General features: G+C 41.1%; 1 protein-coding gene across 3 annotated transcripts in view; it reads right to left on the bottom strand.

Annotated features, from left to right (window-relative positions):
• septin12 (septin 12) overlaps positions 1-18,326 on the bottom strand; it is a 45,910-nt gene that overhangs the window by 11,103 nt on the left and 16,481 nt on the right. The window contains exons 1-2 of one of the 3 annotated variants that reach the window (XM_055035341.1): positions 12,021-12,101; positions 1,059-1,454 (exon numbers count right to left, since the gene is read on the bottom strand). In XM_055035341.1, coding sequence (XP_054891316.1) covers positions 1,059-1,454; positions 12,021-12,057 — 433 coding nt within the window. In that variant the 5' untranslated portion in view covers positions 12,058-12,101. Of the gene's footprint in view, positions 1-1,058; positions 1,455-7,324; positions 7,563-12,020; positions 12,102-18,326 lie in introns of those variants that run through there. The other 2 variants (XM_055035342.1, XM_055035340.1) reach the window with 2 other exon arrangements.

Here is an 18,326-nt window from a genome sequence, read left to right on the forward strand (position 1 = left end):
AAACCCTGTTGCTTTAGTTTGTGCTTCAACTACTTTAACTTCTGGAGGGAAGATCCCAAACACACGGAGGGAAGGTGTTAACGTTTCCCCTAAATATGTGTGAAATGACCTTGAAGACGTTTTCCCAAAATTCTGAGCAGGTGAGGCTGTGAGCATTACCATCACATGAGAAGCAACAGCCCAACACGCACTGCTTCATGGTGCTTCACTGTCAGCGTGACGCAGGACTGACGTGACCTCTCAGGGAAAATCTCATTTCTTTTTGAGTGGTTTCTCTTGATTTGTGGTGAGCCAGCTTCCGTTTTCTCCATTTGAATCTTGTTCGATGTTTTATTTGGAAGGTCATTTCCGCCGATGCTTTCTGCTTCATTTACTTCCTGTTTTCCTGTGTGACGATCATTTCACACGGCTCTTGTTTTCATTCTTTATGTTGTTTTCACCTCACTCTTGGGTTGCTAAGTTTGTTTGCGTTTTCTTCGTTGTCCCTTTGAGGCAGTCTGGTACTGGTCTGGCTGTTGCCTTCCTGAACTGTGCGGCTCAATTCAAATCCAGCTTGGCAGACAGTCTGGGCTCTCTCCCGCTGATGTGGACTTTTTTGGGCAGGATTTCTACTGGGCAGGATTTCTACCGGGCCAATCAGAAATCCTTGCAAAAGGAGAAGGAGAAGTCGACGTGGATTTTCTGATCTGTTTTAGAATCGCTGTTCATAGCGCAGAGAATTTCTGGTTAGCTTTGTAGCGTCAAACTGGCGCGTTACAAATGTTGGCACCTGGGAAAAATTAAAACCTCAAAAGAGTTCAGATCTCCAGGAAGTAAGCGTTTCTCTATGAAATAAAGAACAGAACAAGCAGCGAGCGTTTACCAGGCTACTGCAGTAGAGCAACTTTCAATAAACCTTTCTTTGGACTGGAGTCTTTCAGTATTAATGAGCACATTTCTCATTGTAACAGCTGACATCATTTATTGGTCAAGACTTTAATAACACTAGTCCTAGTTCTGACTTTCATTCTCTTTCATATGAATGTGTGTGGGTTTATGTTTGTGTGTTGTTAACTCACCAACCACCATAATGTTGAACTCAAAGCCAGCCTTCATGGTCTTGCGCCTCATTTGGTCCAGAACCGCCTCGATGCCCACGTAGCCAAACAGGTCGGTGCCTCGGATGAAGCCGGTCTGGAAGACAGGGGCGGACTGGCGAAGCTCCAGCTGCACCTCGGCCTCCAGCTCTGACTCTTTCTTGGTCTCTTCGATTCCCATTCCCTTCTCCTTCCCGATCTCCTCTGGCTCTGCGTGCTCCTCCTCACACTGACCCTTTTCTGACCTGGAGGTCTGGATGTTTTGGTGTTGGTGGTTCTTGCCTCCATCCGCTTGCTCGTCTCCCATGATGACGCTCTCCTTATCCCCTCTCTCCTCCATCAGGCTTGGCGGGGCTGTCAGCAACTTTCTTGCAGCTTCTGAGAACATGGAACACAGAACATGCATTAGATTTTCTGATGCAATAAACTCAAGAACAAGACTGCCTTATGAAGGAAAAATGAGGATAAAAGGTGTGTGGGGATAGAATTGTTTAGATTGCTTTCTGATACAGGATGTCAGAATATCTACATGCAGGCCTGAGAGTACTGACCAACTTTGATGAGACCTTCTAGATTCTATTATACCGTAGATCTGCCAATCGATTTTCAAAACTAATTAGAAACTAATGTGAATTGATAGAGCAGGCAGACATGTTGACTTCATGGGTAATAATATGATATGCAAGAAAAATTCAAAAGCCCATAAACTGCTGGCATTGAGTAGTATTCCATCCATCCATAATGGATCTGAAAAGAGTAACAGCTCAATGGGGGAAACAAAGACACCCCAGACTAATTCTGAGTGGTCCTACACTGTTCTCAGGTCAGACAGAATATCTAGTTCATCCAGCAAGATCTGGGTCTGAAACCCTAAAGGGAAGTGGTCAGGAGGCATGCTGACCACCTCAACTAAATCCTTTCAACTCATCAGGCTCCACTTCAAGATGGTGGAGCTGCTCACCCTTATCTGTGCCAACAGATCAGAGCAGCACCAGGTTGCTGGAGACAAAGTCTCAATCCGTCTATCCATCTGTCCTACCATCACAGAGACACCAAGAAACTCAAAGTGCTCCGCTTGAGGAAGAGTCCAGCCCACAACCCCGATGGAGTAGTCCATCTTAGTGCACACTGGGATTCTGTCCCACGAACACAGCAACAGTTCAACTGGGGAACAACATGACTTTGTCCTCAGAATTAATTTACAGCTCCTACCTTTGGCATACCTGGATCTGAAAGCCTTTAAAAGCCATTCTGACTGTCAGTTACTAAACCCTAGTCCATCGGTTGACCGACAGGGTCAACCAAACCCTGTCGGTTGACCCTGTCGGTAGGTTTGGTTGACCCTGTTGCTAGTTGTGGTTGACCCTGTTGCTAGTTGTGGTTGATCCTGTTGCTAGTTGTGGTTGATCCTGTTGCTAGTTGTGGTTGACCCTGTTGCTAGTTGTGGTTGATCCTGTTGCTAGGTGAGATGTTGTCTTTTAGGGACTGACTGGTTGATACACAGAACCAAGTAACAAACACACAGAAAACAAATCCTCCCCCAGTAATCTGTTGATGAAAATCAACTAACTGAATATAAACTGGATTAAAGAATGTGATTCGCGATGATGAAACTATGCAAAATTGAATTAACTGCCACACATCATTAGCATGTGTTATTCTGCCCTATTTAAATTCCCACTATATTGATTTGTCACGTCTTTTTACCATGCTGTCATATTTTATGCCATATTTTCCAGAACGTTACTCAAGTAAATGTGACAGTGAAAATTTCACATAGTGCTTACAATTATCAATGTATGATCATGTTGGTTTAGTATTTGAATAAAGAACATGTAGATAAAAACACCAGTGCATGGCTAACAGCTCTTAGCACCATTAGCATACAGGGTAATCCATTTACTTTTACAGCAAACGTCACAACGAAGAAAAGTTTAAAGAGTTAGTTATTTCCAATCTCCTGCAATGATGAAGAAGTAGAAAATAACAAGGCGGCATGCTAACGCTGCAGTTTTATAAGTTTCAGGTGTAAAATTAATTCCTGTAAATTGACTTTAAAATGAGGAATAGATGACACCCATCACACACACACACACACACACCCATCCCCCCCCACACACACACACATGCACACACACACACACCCACACACACACACACACACACACACACACACACACACACACACACACACACACACACACACACACACACACACACAAACAACTTCTTTGAGGCAGTTTCAGGAATACGGTGTCAGTGTTCTGAGTCAGGGTGTTTTTAAATAGTTCTCTTTCTCATCTCCAGACGAGTTTTTGTTCTAATGACAGCTCTGCAGAAAATCCAAAACGATTTTAAAGTTCTAAAAGAGGCCAGATTTATGGCTCCAGTAGCCAAGTCTACTTTTAATTGGACAATGACACACACACAGGTGAAGAGCAGCTATAATTAGCCTCCTCGGGCTTAGAGTGTGTTCACGCACACAGCGGCATGCTGCCTCGCAGGACTTAGCTGAATGAAGCCTATGGGCTCCGGTCTGCGTGTGACTGCATGTATCTGTCTGTGCTGTAAGAGGATTGGACGGTGCTGACAACCCCTCAACCCCCACACTTCCTCCCTTTAAGCCTCCTGCTGTATGTTCCTGCAAATAGACCAACAAAGTCATGTAGCATGACTTTGTGATATGTGCTGTGACTCAACAAGATGCGAAAAGCAGCTGTTGCTTTGGCCCACATGCACAAATGGTGCGTGGTGGAACACAGAGGCCGTTGACCAGAGTCAGTCCGCATGATTTGATCCGCTATAAATATCCGAGCGCACACAGAACAGAGCTAATCCTGCCGAGTCCAAACAGACCGACGCACTCAGACAATGATGAGGATTTACACAGGAACGATTTGAGAGAAAAAGGATTCATTCTGATCCTCAAACATCTCACTGCTAATCGACAACTGGGCCAGAGTTCGCTGGTTCAGTAGGAATGTTGACTTCAGAGTGAGTTCTGTGCATTAGAAAAATACAGAAAATATGTTTTCATACAGGTGCAAAAACACAAAATTGTACCAAGTACTTTAGTCTAGTTTCCAGTGACATATCTTTTTCAATTTGAAATGAGCAAAAAAATGAACTCAAAAGGTTATGACATTTTTTCTGTATTATAAGTGAAATAATCTGCCAGTGATGATGTTTTTAAACTGAAAGGTTTTAGTGCCTCATCTTCCAACATCAATATAAAAGAAAGAGGCATTGCTGCTGCTGTGTGTATTGTTAATGCTTTTCATTGCTCATCTTCTTGATTTAAATTATTTTACAAAAGTCAAATAAAGAGCACTAGCACCATCGAGTAACACTAATTTCTATGGATGCAAATATGATTGGCATGGTATCGGTATTGGCCAATAATATTTAACATTTAATATCGGACATCGGCCATTCCGTTAAAATAACTCACCGATATAAAAGGCGTTGTATTTATATGATAAACCAGTGATAATGATGCCTGCAGCACAGCACAATGTCAGATTTGTGCTGTTTGAATATTGCCATGTCATGAAGAAATGTGACATTAAAAATAATAATTTTCAAGTGTTTCATTATTTTCGGCCTGCTTTTTAGCATTTGCACTTGGTAGCAGGCAAAATTGACAAAGATAATACAGTATTTTAATTTCACAGAAGAGAAAGCCATATAGTTTCAGTAAGTATATAAAAAAGATATCGGTATCGGCATTAATTATCTGCCAAATAAGTTTTAGAATATCAGATACCAACCAAAAATCCAATATCAGGCATCCTTACTAATTTCCTTTGACTTTACAGAGCTGACTTTTTGTAGTGTCATCACTAGCCATCAGTGAAAGTCAGATTTTTTTTTTCACCCTCACTGACCGACTGTTGAACTGTTGATTTATTTCTAAGTCCTGCGGTGCAGCTGGACATTAGCAGGTGAAGATGCACTGCAGGACTTATGCTAGCTGTGGAGCGCTTGTATTCTGTGTGCAATGCAAATTCCCACTTGTGTTACTGACTGTGCAGACATCTCTCCTTGGCCTTGGCTGACCTTACGCATACACACAGCTAGTCAGTCTATGCACCCTCCAAAAAATGTTGAAGCAAGCTCAGACAGAGAGTAATTCCTTTCATCTTCAGTACTTTTCTATCGCTCTGATGACTCCAGGTGAATCATTTTGACTGATTCGAGCATTCTCAGTCACAAGGGTTTTCCCATTTTGAAGCAAGATGACACACAGTGCATTGAGTCAGAAGCCAGTCTGGTGTCAGGGGGAACATCACCATCAGAGATGAATGGCAATCAGCTGCTTCTCACACATACATAAGACTGAACACTATGAAAACTCTGACAGTCTACTCAGAAGCTGGAACTACAAACTCCTCTTTATAGATCTCTATGACTTTTCACATCAAACAATGTGAAGTGTTTTCAGATCATGAGGATGAAGTTGCAGAACCAAAGGGGCGTGAGTTGATATGCCCAGTTGAGCATATCAACTCGACAGCAGGCGCCGAGCTCTGCATTGACATCTCCATACACGCAGGTTGTGGCAGTATCATTTATTTCTCTAACACTTAGTGCCATCTTATGTCAAGTAACTATTTTACCTTCAGTTGTTATAAAAAGGCTGTATGTCACATAATATAATGAAAATTTGACTTTGCAATTAGACACCTTGCAATTGGGTGTCTGTCTCTTTAAGAAGCACCTGCTCTTTCTGATTTTCTACCTTCAGGAAGTTATAACAACAATGCTTCTCATTATGCCATTAACAACCGTTCGTAGGAGCACTCTGCTGAGAAGTAGTTCCTGTGAAGAGCTCAGTCGATGCGCCATTGCAACGGGTGTTCACTAATTGCTGCTGCTAGTCTGGAGGAGCTGAGTGGGGAAGGCCTGGTGGAGGGAAACTCTGTGAGACAGGAGCTCCGCTGGAGCTCTGAGGAGGAGTTTTATGGAAACAGGCAGAGCTCTGTGACTGCAAGTGTTTAGGCACCCCTGAATGGTTGGCAGGGGAAATTAAAAGATTTCTCAAACAAGCATGAAAGACTCAATGCAACCGTCCAGTTTTGTTTTTGATGAGAGAAAAACATTATAAGATGATGTAAAGCTCAAAAAAGTAAATTTTACATAATACTGTCCCTTTAAATAGGAGCAAAGTTGTAGCATAGCGTCCTCAATATGTCATAGTTTTTCTCTGGTCAGATGGACACTTGAGGACGATACGATGTGGTCATCAGCAGAAGTCCTGCTGCCTCTGCTTCGGATGATTTCACACTGGTCCTATAATCCAGGATTTCCCGTCAGGACAGAGAAGTTACAGTCAGGAGCCTACTGAGGGGGAGCGGGGGCGTCATTTCGACGGAGTGACTTTGACATCCCATTCCGAGTCCATATGTCTCAGCAGAGCGTGAGGCGCAGTGAACATGTTAACAAGTCGCTCTGAAAGGGGCTGCGATCAACTACAAACAAATGTGCTCATGTAACTCCACAGAGTAGAATATAAACACAGGAGAAATTAACTCAGAGTTATTTTGGTTTGAGCATAGTAAGAGTTAATTAGCCCAACCTGAGATCAAACCCAAAATAAATGGTGGTACGGTGTGATAAACTCTTTAGAATATAGGATCAAATAAATTATTATAATGGGCATTTTGTAGTTATTTTCCTAAAGAAAGCAAGTTTCTCTGTTGGTGGCCTGAAAGTAAGAAAAAAAAAAGTTTGCTGCTAAAATGATTTTTACTATTTTCCAAAACTTTCTATATTGTAAAAAAAAAACAAAAAAAAAAACAAAGAAGATATTTGCTTGTACCTTAAAAACAGAAATAGTTTTCTCACAGAGGTGCAGTCTACCAGCTCTAGGTCTACTACGGCCCACTACAACCATACCGGATCAGTGTGGGCTTTTAGGGACCAATGAAGAGTTTCATTGATTCTATGATCATTTTAAATACGCTTTAAAAAGAAGCGGAGCTTCAATAAAAATAGAGCACGAGTTTCGCCAATAATCGTGGACTTTAAAGAAACAGCTCCGGCTCTGAGGACCTGTTGCAGTCAGCAGTTAGAGACAAACGGAGCGCAGGCCTTCCTTCCCCCCAGCCCTCATCCTGAGAGCCAGAGTGGACCAGTCCCATCTGCTTTCATTGTTAGGCCACAACACTAAGCATGGAATATCAGGGACTCAAATCCACGAGGCAGAAACAAAACCAAAACAGCCAAAGGAGAACAACAATTCCTACCTTTCTTCCGATCCACAAACGCCAGCAGAGGGAATCCCCAGTTGGCTGCGAAGGCCTCTAAACGCAACCTCCCAAACCCGTTCTGGCAAAGTTTGTTTTTGGTAACAGTGAGGAACTCTTTTTTTTTTTCCCTCCCTGCAGCCTCCCTTTGGTTGTCCCTGCTGTCAGGAGCAGAGTGAAGAAAGGTTGAGAGACAGAGAGGGAGAGACGGAGGGAGGGGGTGCAGTTGGACTGCAGCCCCAGGATCTATTCACATGTAAATGCCCCAAGGAGCTTGTCCTAATCCCTGAGAGGAGCAGGACTACGCCCTCCTCCCCCGTCAGGATCACTTACCCAGCAGAGACTGAGCTGTCAGCCGGAGAGCCATGGATGCTGCAATCATTACTGATAACAGCTCCAAGTCTCTCTGACGTCACCCAAATCAAGTCAACAGCTGCTGGGTTTTTCAGGTGGTCAGTGAAACTGTAAAGCAATTTGAGGTGCATTTTTGAAATATAAATCTGTGCAACAATACCAGCCACTATTCAGTCTGGAGAAGGAAGTGATGTTCTCCAAGTAGCAGTACAGAGAATCCAGGATATTGCAATGTCTTTTGTTTTTTTTGTGACTGCAGAATGACAGATTCTGCATCACCAATTTCAACAAGGTGTGATCCAGGTCGCTGTTATTTTAATCTTTATTTTTATTTTTTTTTTACCATAACATGGTCTTACAAAACAGTTTATTAATTTTGGGCTTAAAATTCTCCCAAACTGGTGGTGTAGCCTTTACTGTTTACCAGATTTCACTCCATGCTGCTGTTTTTTTATTTAGAAGCGGCTATGAGGCGCCGTGGAAACCGCTACTGCACAATTTACTGAACAGGTTGTTGCTAGGGTAACCACAGAGCGACCGAGTTTGTTGATGCCACTCATCTTGCTCAGCTGGCCGTGAGAGGTTGAGCAGCTGGAGTCTTTCCCAGAATGCTGCGCAGTTCTGGATCAGAGCTCACTGAATATTCTACATATTGAATATTCTATCAGATGTATTATCTATTGCTATTGATCAAGTGTTTATTGTGATTTGTTGTCCAGTCCTGCTAGATGTTTTTGTTTTTTGCATGTAGGAAGAATAAAGTCACAATTCCAGGTTTGAGTTGTCATCCTGAAAGATCTCCACTCGTAGCAGTGGGTAACTGCAGGTCCTAACACGGCATAAGAAGAACTCACCTATAGTCCCCTCAGCTCCACTTCCTGCAGCGACTTTAGTTTCAACACTGTCTGCATGTGGTTCAGACAAGTAGCCCAGTGAACTCTGAACGAGGTTCTGTATGGTCAGACCAGGTGGCAAATGTGGAGAAAACAGCATTTGGTTTTGACAAGTCGACAAACACAATGGTTATGTGGTTTCTGGGGTCGGGTTGGGGTCTCTTTAATCTTACAGCATACAGGGTCTCACAAATGTTTTCATACCCAATGTATTACTCCACGGTTTTTAAAGAGCACTACTATATTTAATTCATATTCCATCCACCTGTCATATATGCCAGCTTATGGTAGGGCCATCAAGGGATGGTCAGTGGGTAAGAGGCGGGGTCCACCCTGGACAGGTCGCCACCCCGTCACATGGAAACACAGGACAAGTGATGGACACACACTCATAGCTAAGGGCTAATTTAGCGAGACTGAATATGTCAGGTTTTCAGACCCTGAGAGGAAGCCGGAGTACCTGGAGAGAAATTTGGACAGAACATCTCAGCTCCATGCAGAAATACCCCAGGTCGGGATTTGAACTCAAGACATTCATGCTGCAAGGCAACAGTCCAAGAGGTAATATAAGACTGTGAAGCTAAATGGAAATTAACTCAGTTTTTAAAATTTTTTGACATTAAGAAATCCAAAAAGAGTCTAATCCATTTGAATTCAGGAAAGAGAAGAACATTCATCAGAAAAGCAGCCAAGAGGCTTGGAGATTCTGCTCAAAGGAAAATTGCTGCGTCTCGTCTCCACTGAGCGGTATGGTGCGGTTCAGTATGGTATGGGTCAATGCAGGTCAGTACGCCACATATGGCATATTCAGGAGAGCTTTTCCACAGTTCTCTGTGTCTCCAGCTGGACTCTCACTGGACATGCATAGTCAAACCCAAACACCTAGCATAGCATCAGGCTAGAACAGCAACAAACAATCAATATACGCTACCATGTCTTGTGCTTTGTCGTAAGCAGTAAAATTTTTCTGTACCTGGTCAAAGGATGCCAATACTTCTGCCCTAACCGTATCGTCCCATTGGCTTATCAACCTCCAGCTGAAGGGGGCGCAGTAAGGTTTGTGTGGAAGGTTTTTACAACGTATCAAACTGATCTGTCGCTCTGTGAAAACGAAACATTAGTGGTTCAGTCCTATTCTTGCTGTTCTTAGTGTCCAACCTGCCCACCATAAGACTCAACACTACACACTGACCTCATGCTATAAAAATACTCTCCTCATGAGGAGAAGAATTTGGTCAGTGTTGACGGGAAGGTGGATGGAGTTCATTCTGGAAAAAGACCTGTTAGAAGCTGAAAAAGTTATTTCCTTATTGGGTTCAGAAACTTATATTTAGAGTCTTAAAAGGTCTCTCAGCCGGACACGTCTAAACTTATCACAATTTAGTGAAACACATGACGACTGCAGACTTGTGTTTTGCCACTGAATTAATCTTTTAAAGTCTTTCAAACCCACTGAAATGTCCAAGTGACTCATATGTCCACCTATGATCATGAACCAGGACATAAACAAACAATCTAGTCTTCATCTGGTTCTACAAGTACTTACCAGTATCCTCTAGAGTGATAGAATATGTAATACATGACATAACCTCTCATTGACACTATTTAAAAAACAAAGATGAAGCCCTGACAGAGAGAGGCTGTGTGCAAAAAGCTCCCCTTTGTTGATTCCCTCAGCTTTCAGACAGGAAGCATCATCCAGGTGCTTCAAATCAAGTTCACTTCATTAACTGTTACAGTCCTGCGGTCGACTGCTCTGGAGCGCACCATGACACAATGCAGCAGTGATCGCAGAGAAGCAACTGCTGCTGCCATTGATCTGGTCATCATTCCGCAAAGAACCAATAGGTCCGGCCTAATGGCAGAGCGAGAAGCTCAGAGAGACCAGAAACCAGAAAGCTGTGAGTTGCATCTGACCAAAGCACAAGACTTTAAACAATATCCTTTAAACACAGCAAACCTAAAGAAGAGATGTTTGACCAAGACACATTGAAGTCCCCACAGAGTACATCAGCACCCACACCATGCAGGAGGGAATCTGGTCCCCAATGTCCTCTCCAGTCCAACATGAGACCATCTGCTAACGATCAGGACAGGGTGAAGTCCTTTGCTTTATGAATATTGCACAGATTTATATTTGCAGTGGAAGGAGACAATAGGCACTCATTTCCGCTGGGTAAACTATGACAACATGAAGATGATTTGGATTCAAATATCATTTGAAGAGACGACCCAACATTTTTCATAGCCGTCTCCTCAGGAACATGGAGTTCACACTAGACTTTACTTCCACTGTTTTAATTTGGTCTAGTTTGCACTAAAACTGGAACTGATCCTTTAAACCGATCCTTACCAAACTATAAAGTCTTTTTTAATGCAGCCTCGAGTACACAAAACCACACACTGCAGATTACGGGGTATTTATCAGACAAAAACAACCTCAAAAGTTTCCAGAAGTGCATCTTAAACCCACAATTTCTACAACTTATAAAAGACACATAAAGCCATAGAATGTCTTCAGCGAGCCGCTGCTGAGAGACCGATTTTTAAAAACGGTTTTAAACATTTTTTTAGCGTGCAATACAGAATGCTTTATCAGACTGACTGATATAGTTTGTATCAGTTTAATAAAATCCACCCATATCTGCAGATTAAACAGTTCAGAATTTTTGTCTCATCTAACATCACATTAATGGGTTTTTATTCCTTCATATTCTGAAGGATTATGATATTGTTTCTGTATTTTTAACAGCTGATGAGATTCAGATTATCTTAATCTCCAGCTCAATACAAACAGAACTTGGATTATGATTGGTGCTGTAATAAGAAAGCAGGTGGTGTGTGCAAATGTCAGGATGTTTTGACCAAATTATTCTGGTGTCTCAGAGGTCAAAGGAAGAAATCTACTTCTCTTTGTTGTTTTATGTCTTTTTTTAGAATTAATAAAGATGCTTTCTTATTTTCTTAAATCGATGCCTGGAAGTGTTTCAGTGGCTAGCTCAGAAAAATAAATCCATATTTTTATGTTCAAATTAAAAACTGAAACAATCCAGGATTCAGAGCAAAGTGAAAGGTGTCATCCATCTGCTCTTTTGTGATAGACGTTTTTGATCATTTTCTGTTCAGTTTCTGTCCAGTTTTGCTTTGCTTTGTGAGAAATGAAATGTGCAGAAAACCTAACTGGAATAATTAGATGATCAAAAATAATAACACACTTATTTTTGCAGAACAGTGTGAATGAGAGGAGTTAAAAGTTATGCAATGTTCAGTCAGTTTGCTGCGCTTCCTGAGTGAAGAAGGCAACTGTCGCACGTCCAGTCTAGTTTTCATAGTGAGCCTGTTAGAGTCCAGAAAGTCCAGCAGTGCCTGGACAGCAGCAGCTCAGGTAATACAGAAAAACATGGAACCGTTAAAAACAGTAAAACAGGAAGGAGAGAGCAGTTCATTACCTGGTGTGGAGGCACAGCTGTCTGCAGTGACACACATATACAACTGGGCAGGATGTCATATCACTGAGTGTGTGTGCAGAGGCGTGGCTGCGTGTGTCAGAAGATGACACATTTCCTGCTAACAGGAGAAAATGGTTTCCTGGTTAAACTGTCTAACTTTCCCAGCGACACGCTGTGACATGGCCGTCCAGAGACGCTGGCCTGGTTCCAGCTCCTGCAGACGTCTCAGGCTGCTTGGAGCCTTTCACAACATCCAGCATGCTTCATTTGGATTTCATGTGACAGACAAACTCAGAGCAGTAAAAACTGTGGACTTCCTGGGGTCTGTTTGTGGCCCTTGGCAGCAGCTTTGTGGCTCCCACATGGCTCTCTGCGGTTCCACACTGTTTGGCACAGAACGAATACAGCATCAAATGAGCCGGTAACAGAAATGAGCCACTGGCAAAGACCAACCTTCCTATCTAATTTGCACTTAGCTATGATGGACATAAGAAAGCTAACTAGAGAGCTAGCAAGGCTATATTAGCCGCTCGGTAGCGGCAGCCTCAACTGCCTCAAGACAGAAAACTGCATATATGAGAATATAGAAGATTGAATAGTCCTGCTCAGAAAAAAAATGTAAAAGGGCAAAATTGTATGTATACATTTTATAGAACTATGTCACCTTCAATTATTATAAAAATGCTTTATATTAATAAAATATAACTCAAAACAAATTTAACGCATTGGAATTGGGCCACTGTCTCTTTAAAAACTCCTTCTCTTTCTGAATCTCTGCCTTCAGGAAGTCATCACCGCATGGCTCCTCTATTAAACCCTGATAGGTAACTCCTCTAATGAACTCAGCAGATTCCAGATCCATCAGCTGTTTGCTAATTGCTGCCAGCTAGTCTGAAGGAGCTGGGTGGAGGAGTGCTGCTCTGTGAGGCACTTGGAACTTGGAAGTTGCAGCTCTGAGGAGGAGCTGCGTCCCTGAAGGCAGGGCAAGGTCCACTCAGGAGTTTTGCATCCTGAATGGGTGCCATGGTGATTAACGGATTACAAAGAAATTTAGTCTGTTACATCAAATAAAACCAATGAAAGTCTTTTGGGAATGAATACTTTTGCAACATGCATGTGTGCTCTAAAGTCACATCTAAAGCTCTTGAAGATCCGCTTCTGAAGTCTTGGTCTGAGTTTTAAGTTGCAGCCTCAACAGCTGGCCGTAGATCCTGAGTGGGAGTGGGTTCTGTCTGGGTGGGTTTCTCACTATTAGACACAAGCAGCTCATTGTAAATACTCCGGTCCATACAGCAGCTGCTCTTAATAAGTCATTCTGTTTAAACCTAATATAAACGGCGCCTCCTGCCACTGGGAAAGCCCCCATTGTGAGACAGATATGGACTGGAGAAAGCAGCTACTCCATATGATCATTCTCCATGAAAACCATCAGTAAGACTCAGATTAAAATACAGAAAGTTTCCTTTCACATCTTGAAGTTTCTAGCCTGGTGGTCCAGTCAGCATTTATCAGACCTCAAATAGCTCCCTAGAGTCACAACCTGCTCCACACAACTCTGAGACAGCAAGCTGCAGGAAAATGTGACATTGCACAGACAAATATTCCAATTATGAGTCTATTGTCTATTGACTGATAGATCTATATCATATATCTATATCATCTATCATTAGTACATTATAATGCACACATGTAATCATTTGCTTTTATATGACAAATTATATGAGTTTGTTCTTTAGCATAGAAATTGACCATACATATGAATAACACAGAAGGTTTTTGATCACACAATTCTGATTGTTACTGAGTGACCATGTGATACATTTCAACAAAATCAAATAAGAGGGAGGATAAAATACTTTCTCACTTCTTTCTACCCCTTTTCAAACAGACAAGCAGAGGAAAGCTAATTGTTTCATTCTCCATACTGTACGAATGTTTTATTTTTTCTTGTTCTTCTGGCTACTTGTTTGACTGTTTTTAAATATGTTTGAAATAAATTATTAGAAAATACAAATATAAACTGTGCTCAAAACCAAACCTTAAAAAAAATCTCACTGCCCCTGTCAAGCTTTCCTTTACTATCTTAGCAATGAACAGCTAGCAAGGTAAAGCTATTCTAGTTATTATCCTGTTTATACAGCTAAGTAATTTTTTTATTGGAGTTTTTTTGTTGTTGTTGTTGTTTTTTTTTTACTAAACTCACTAAACTTACTGTTTATTACTGAAACCTTTACTTCACATCAACAGGAAGTGTCAGCTATCACTTTAGGGGCTGACTCATTTTTAATTGACTCCTGTGTGTGAAGAAATGAGAGCTTGACATTCCTCTGTGTTTGGATGTGTGGCCGGCCTTATGTTTGCTACAGTGTGAACATAAGTCCAACAAATATTGCGCCGTGAGGACCGACGGCTCGTTGTGGGGCTCAAAGCCCAGGCTGTAAGAAGATGCTGTTTTTGGGGCTAGAGGTCAGGGGTCAGTTTAAGGACTTAGGTGTGAATTGAGTTCAGTTTAGGGTTAGGCTTAGGCATGCCGTGGTAATAGTTAGGTTTAGGGTATGTGTCAGTGTTAGGCTATATAAATGAATGAAAAATGAATGTGAGTCAATGCAAAGTCCCAGTGCAGATAGAAAGATGTGTGTGTGAGTGTGTTTGTGTGTGTTTATCTTTGATTCTAAATGTGTATAATTTGTGTCTCCATTGTAAAAGCCGGGACCTGTATGCTGCAGGTAGGGAAGGGGCCCTCATCAGATTTTAGTCTCTGATTTTAGTTTATATCCAGATGGGAACATTTTAATCCTTCTTCAGCTGTTCAGTGTTTTTTGTGCCTTTACAAGATGTTCCAACGATGTCACAAAGAATAGTGCTTTAGATATATTTTAGTTGACTGCCTGGGTAATCAGTGACTGTATTCCGGCCAAAGAGTAAGAATTAAACCTTGCTTATTTGAAATTCTGCAGGAATGAAGAACCAGCACTTCCTCCACTGTCCTCACAGAAAAGATGGCTCCAAACAAGCTGCTTTGCTCCTCTAACTGCCGCTGCTGCCATTAAAATGAGGACGCTCCTTGGACGCTAGCGGTACAGCTAACACAACTGGTTTTAGCCAGTGGGCTGCAAAGGCTCTGCCTGTACCCCACCATGAATTAGTGTTCATGTTTTTTGGCTGTATTTACTCAGAATGCACTGCGCTATGGCCTGCTTCCTGCTTTTGAAGCACTCTATGGTTCGCTTAGTGTTCACATATCCAATGGAACCGGCCCAGAGTTCACTTCAACCACAACTAGTCCTTGGTTTGTCGGCTGACCAGTTTGCTTTCACACCTCCCAATCAAAGTGGACTTTCTAGACCAACAAACTAGAGTTGGATTATAGTGAAGTGAGCAGAGCTGGAGGGAATGAAACATAAGTAGACTAAGGCTCTTGCTCAGGGCTGACTGTTCCATCTCTTCTCAACATTTCTCATCTTGTGTATCTATGGGTATCTTAGACAATTTAAGGCTACTTACTCCTCTATATAGGTCAAATATTCAGTAACACTTTATTTGCCGGGGTGTGCATCAGACTGACATGACACTGTCACAATGGAATGTTTGTGATTGTTTTCATGAAGTGTCAATCGATTAGTAATGACACTTTTAATGCTTTAAACTTGCATTAAAAGTCTATTAAGATGATCAACTTTGCATTAAAAGTGTCATTATTTATCAAATGACACTCTTTCATGAAAACTCTTTCATGTTTTTATGAAAGAGTTGGATTGATCAAAGTAATATTTTAAAATTTAAAGATATTGTCTATATAAAAATACTGGAAGTAATGTTTAAAGCATTGAACAAAAGTCTCCCTTCAAGTATTCAGAAATTATTTAAGTTAAGAGAGAATAAATATAATTTGCGAGGTTTGTTTATATTTGAATGTGCAAAAGAGAAAAGCCAGATAAAGTCTAGATGTATTTCAGTTATTGGTGTGAAATTGTGGAACGAACTAAGTGATGAATTTAAGTTATGTTATTTTTTTAATAAACTTTAAAAGAGCTTTAAGATGTAAAATGATAAAATCTTACGCTATTATTTAGATTTATATATGTATTGTGAAAATATCCTGGTAGGTTAAAGGGTACAAAAAATAGGGTAGGCAAGAATAAGCTTTGCTTCAGCCTTTTCCTTTTTTGGTAAATTGTGGGTTATTTATTGTTTATTGTTATTTCTTTGTTGTTTCTGGTGATATGGACAGTTTACCAAAATAAAATAAATGAATGAATGTTTGTGACAGTGTCATGCCAGTCTTATACACACACACCATCAAATAGGGTGTGACCAAATATTGTTTATGAAAAGCAGGATTACTTGCTTTTTTTGTGTAAGATTATGAAACTAAAGAGAGTTAAAGATCCAGATTTCTGAAAGTAACAGTAACACACAGAGGATCTGACAGAGGTTTGGACTCTGCAAACAGTGAACTCCAAAGGTCTGAATGAGGAGCTGGTACTGCTGATGATTTTGTTTTTGATTTATTTTATATCCATTGTATGAATTTGTTGACTTAGAGATGGAATGCATATTGTTTTCACTAATTGAAACGTTGCCTGTGATGCTCCACACAAACGTCTCGTTTTGGGCTGACTGATCTGCAGACATAGAAGATAACGGCATGATTTATGAGGACAGCAGGGTTTTGAAGATGTAAAGCCTGTGATGTGATCTATCAGCCTGATTTACACTCAGTAATCTAAAATCGTAAAATGGTGGAACATCGTTTATTAAATCTTCACGTTTTTATGGCTGTAAATCAACTTTGACAAAATAGCTTCAGTCGGCTTCCTTTCGTTTTCTTCTTTTTCTGCTTGACTAGCATGAAACTTTTCAATGCATGATTTATTAACCTAATCTGGATTTAATTGCAGAGTCCAGGTTGTAACTTTAGACTTTATTTGAGTGAGGTAACCTTTGAACAGGCGACATCTTGTCTCTTCAAATCATTTCTACTGTTATCATTGTCCATCCTGTGTGCTATGGGGGTTCATACACACAAGCTGAAACAGACAGGGGGAGCTAATCTTATCTGCTGCAGGAAACACATTTAGAAGCCTTGAACCAACCAACTGGACAGGAAACCGGTTTCTAATCTGAGCTAAAGGAAGGAAAAACCAGAGGCCTGAAAACTAGGTACAAAGCAGGTTTTCTTATGAGAAGCTAAAGTTGGGTGTTTCTGTTACTTGTTATTTAAGCACAAGTTTTGTTATTGTGCTTAAATAACAAAACTATCTTGCACAGTTTAGTATGTTTGTGTAGATTGCGTGTAATAATTTTGCAGACTTTTATCCAGAGTCTATGCTTTTTAATGTCAAAATAATTTGACTGTCTTCCACAACCTGCAGAATCATTTATGGATTCAGGCAAGTTACAACAGAACATTAAAGCATATCCAAAGAATCTATTGCAGTTTAAGATGAAACTATGATTGACGAGTCAACTGTTAACATCATTTATGAAACCTTCAGACTCCATGAAAGCATTCGGGAGATGCTGGAGTGTTATCAGGTGAAATGTTGTGATTTGTGGGAAGCCTTTGTCCTCAGGAAACTCTCAGCCTGTCTGGTTTTTAAAAAAATGTCTGACGGCTGTAGGAAGACTCAATGATTTAAATGCCTCCACATTGCAGAAACTAAGAGCATACTCCCAGTGGGATTAGTAGCTAAATGATTAGTTTCATCACTGGTTTATTTCATTAAAACAGTGACAAAAATATAATTACAACAGAAATAGCCTTTACTTCTCCTCTTGTTTTCCTGAGTGAGTGCAGGAAGGAAGGAGAAGATAAGGCACCGAGGAACTTTTTATAAGCCTTTAATGGGAACAAAACGATCTGAGCAAAGCACCACATAGAGAAAGATAGCAAGTCTAGTGTAAACACCCATTAGTTCAAAGCAACCTGTAATTCCCCAAACAAGAACACACCAGCATGTTAAACGCTCTAAATGGAAACTTGTGCTCGATCAGACTGGTTTTACAACCGTCCCTTATAGCATCATCAACAACTCACTCTGATTTAGGTATTTGTGGAGTCCTTATGAAGCTTGTATTTCAAACTACCAACGGACAGATGGCTGATCTCACCCTATTCCAGTTTCATCAAAAACAACCCTAGGATTATTCTGCTGGTAAATATACCTGCTCAGGTACAAGGGCAGTTTGTGGGCCTGTGACTCACCCTATCATCCAGAATCATCACACACACAGTGACATATTCCAAAAGTCTCTAACTGTGTCTAACTGTCCAGCAGACAGTTAGACACACAAGGTCATTGC

Source organism: Poeciliopsis prolifica, unplaced genomic scaffold (genome assembly GCF_027474105.1).
Source record: "Poeciliopsis prolifica strain line A6 unplaced genomic scaffold, Auburn_PproV2 SCAFFOLD010, whole genome shotgun sequence".
Taxonomy (NCBI): Eukaryota; Metazoa; Chordata; class Actinopteri; order Cyprinodontiformes; family Poeciliidae; genus Poeciliopsis; species Poeciliopsis prolifica.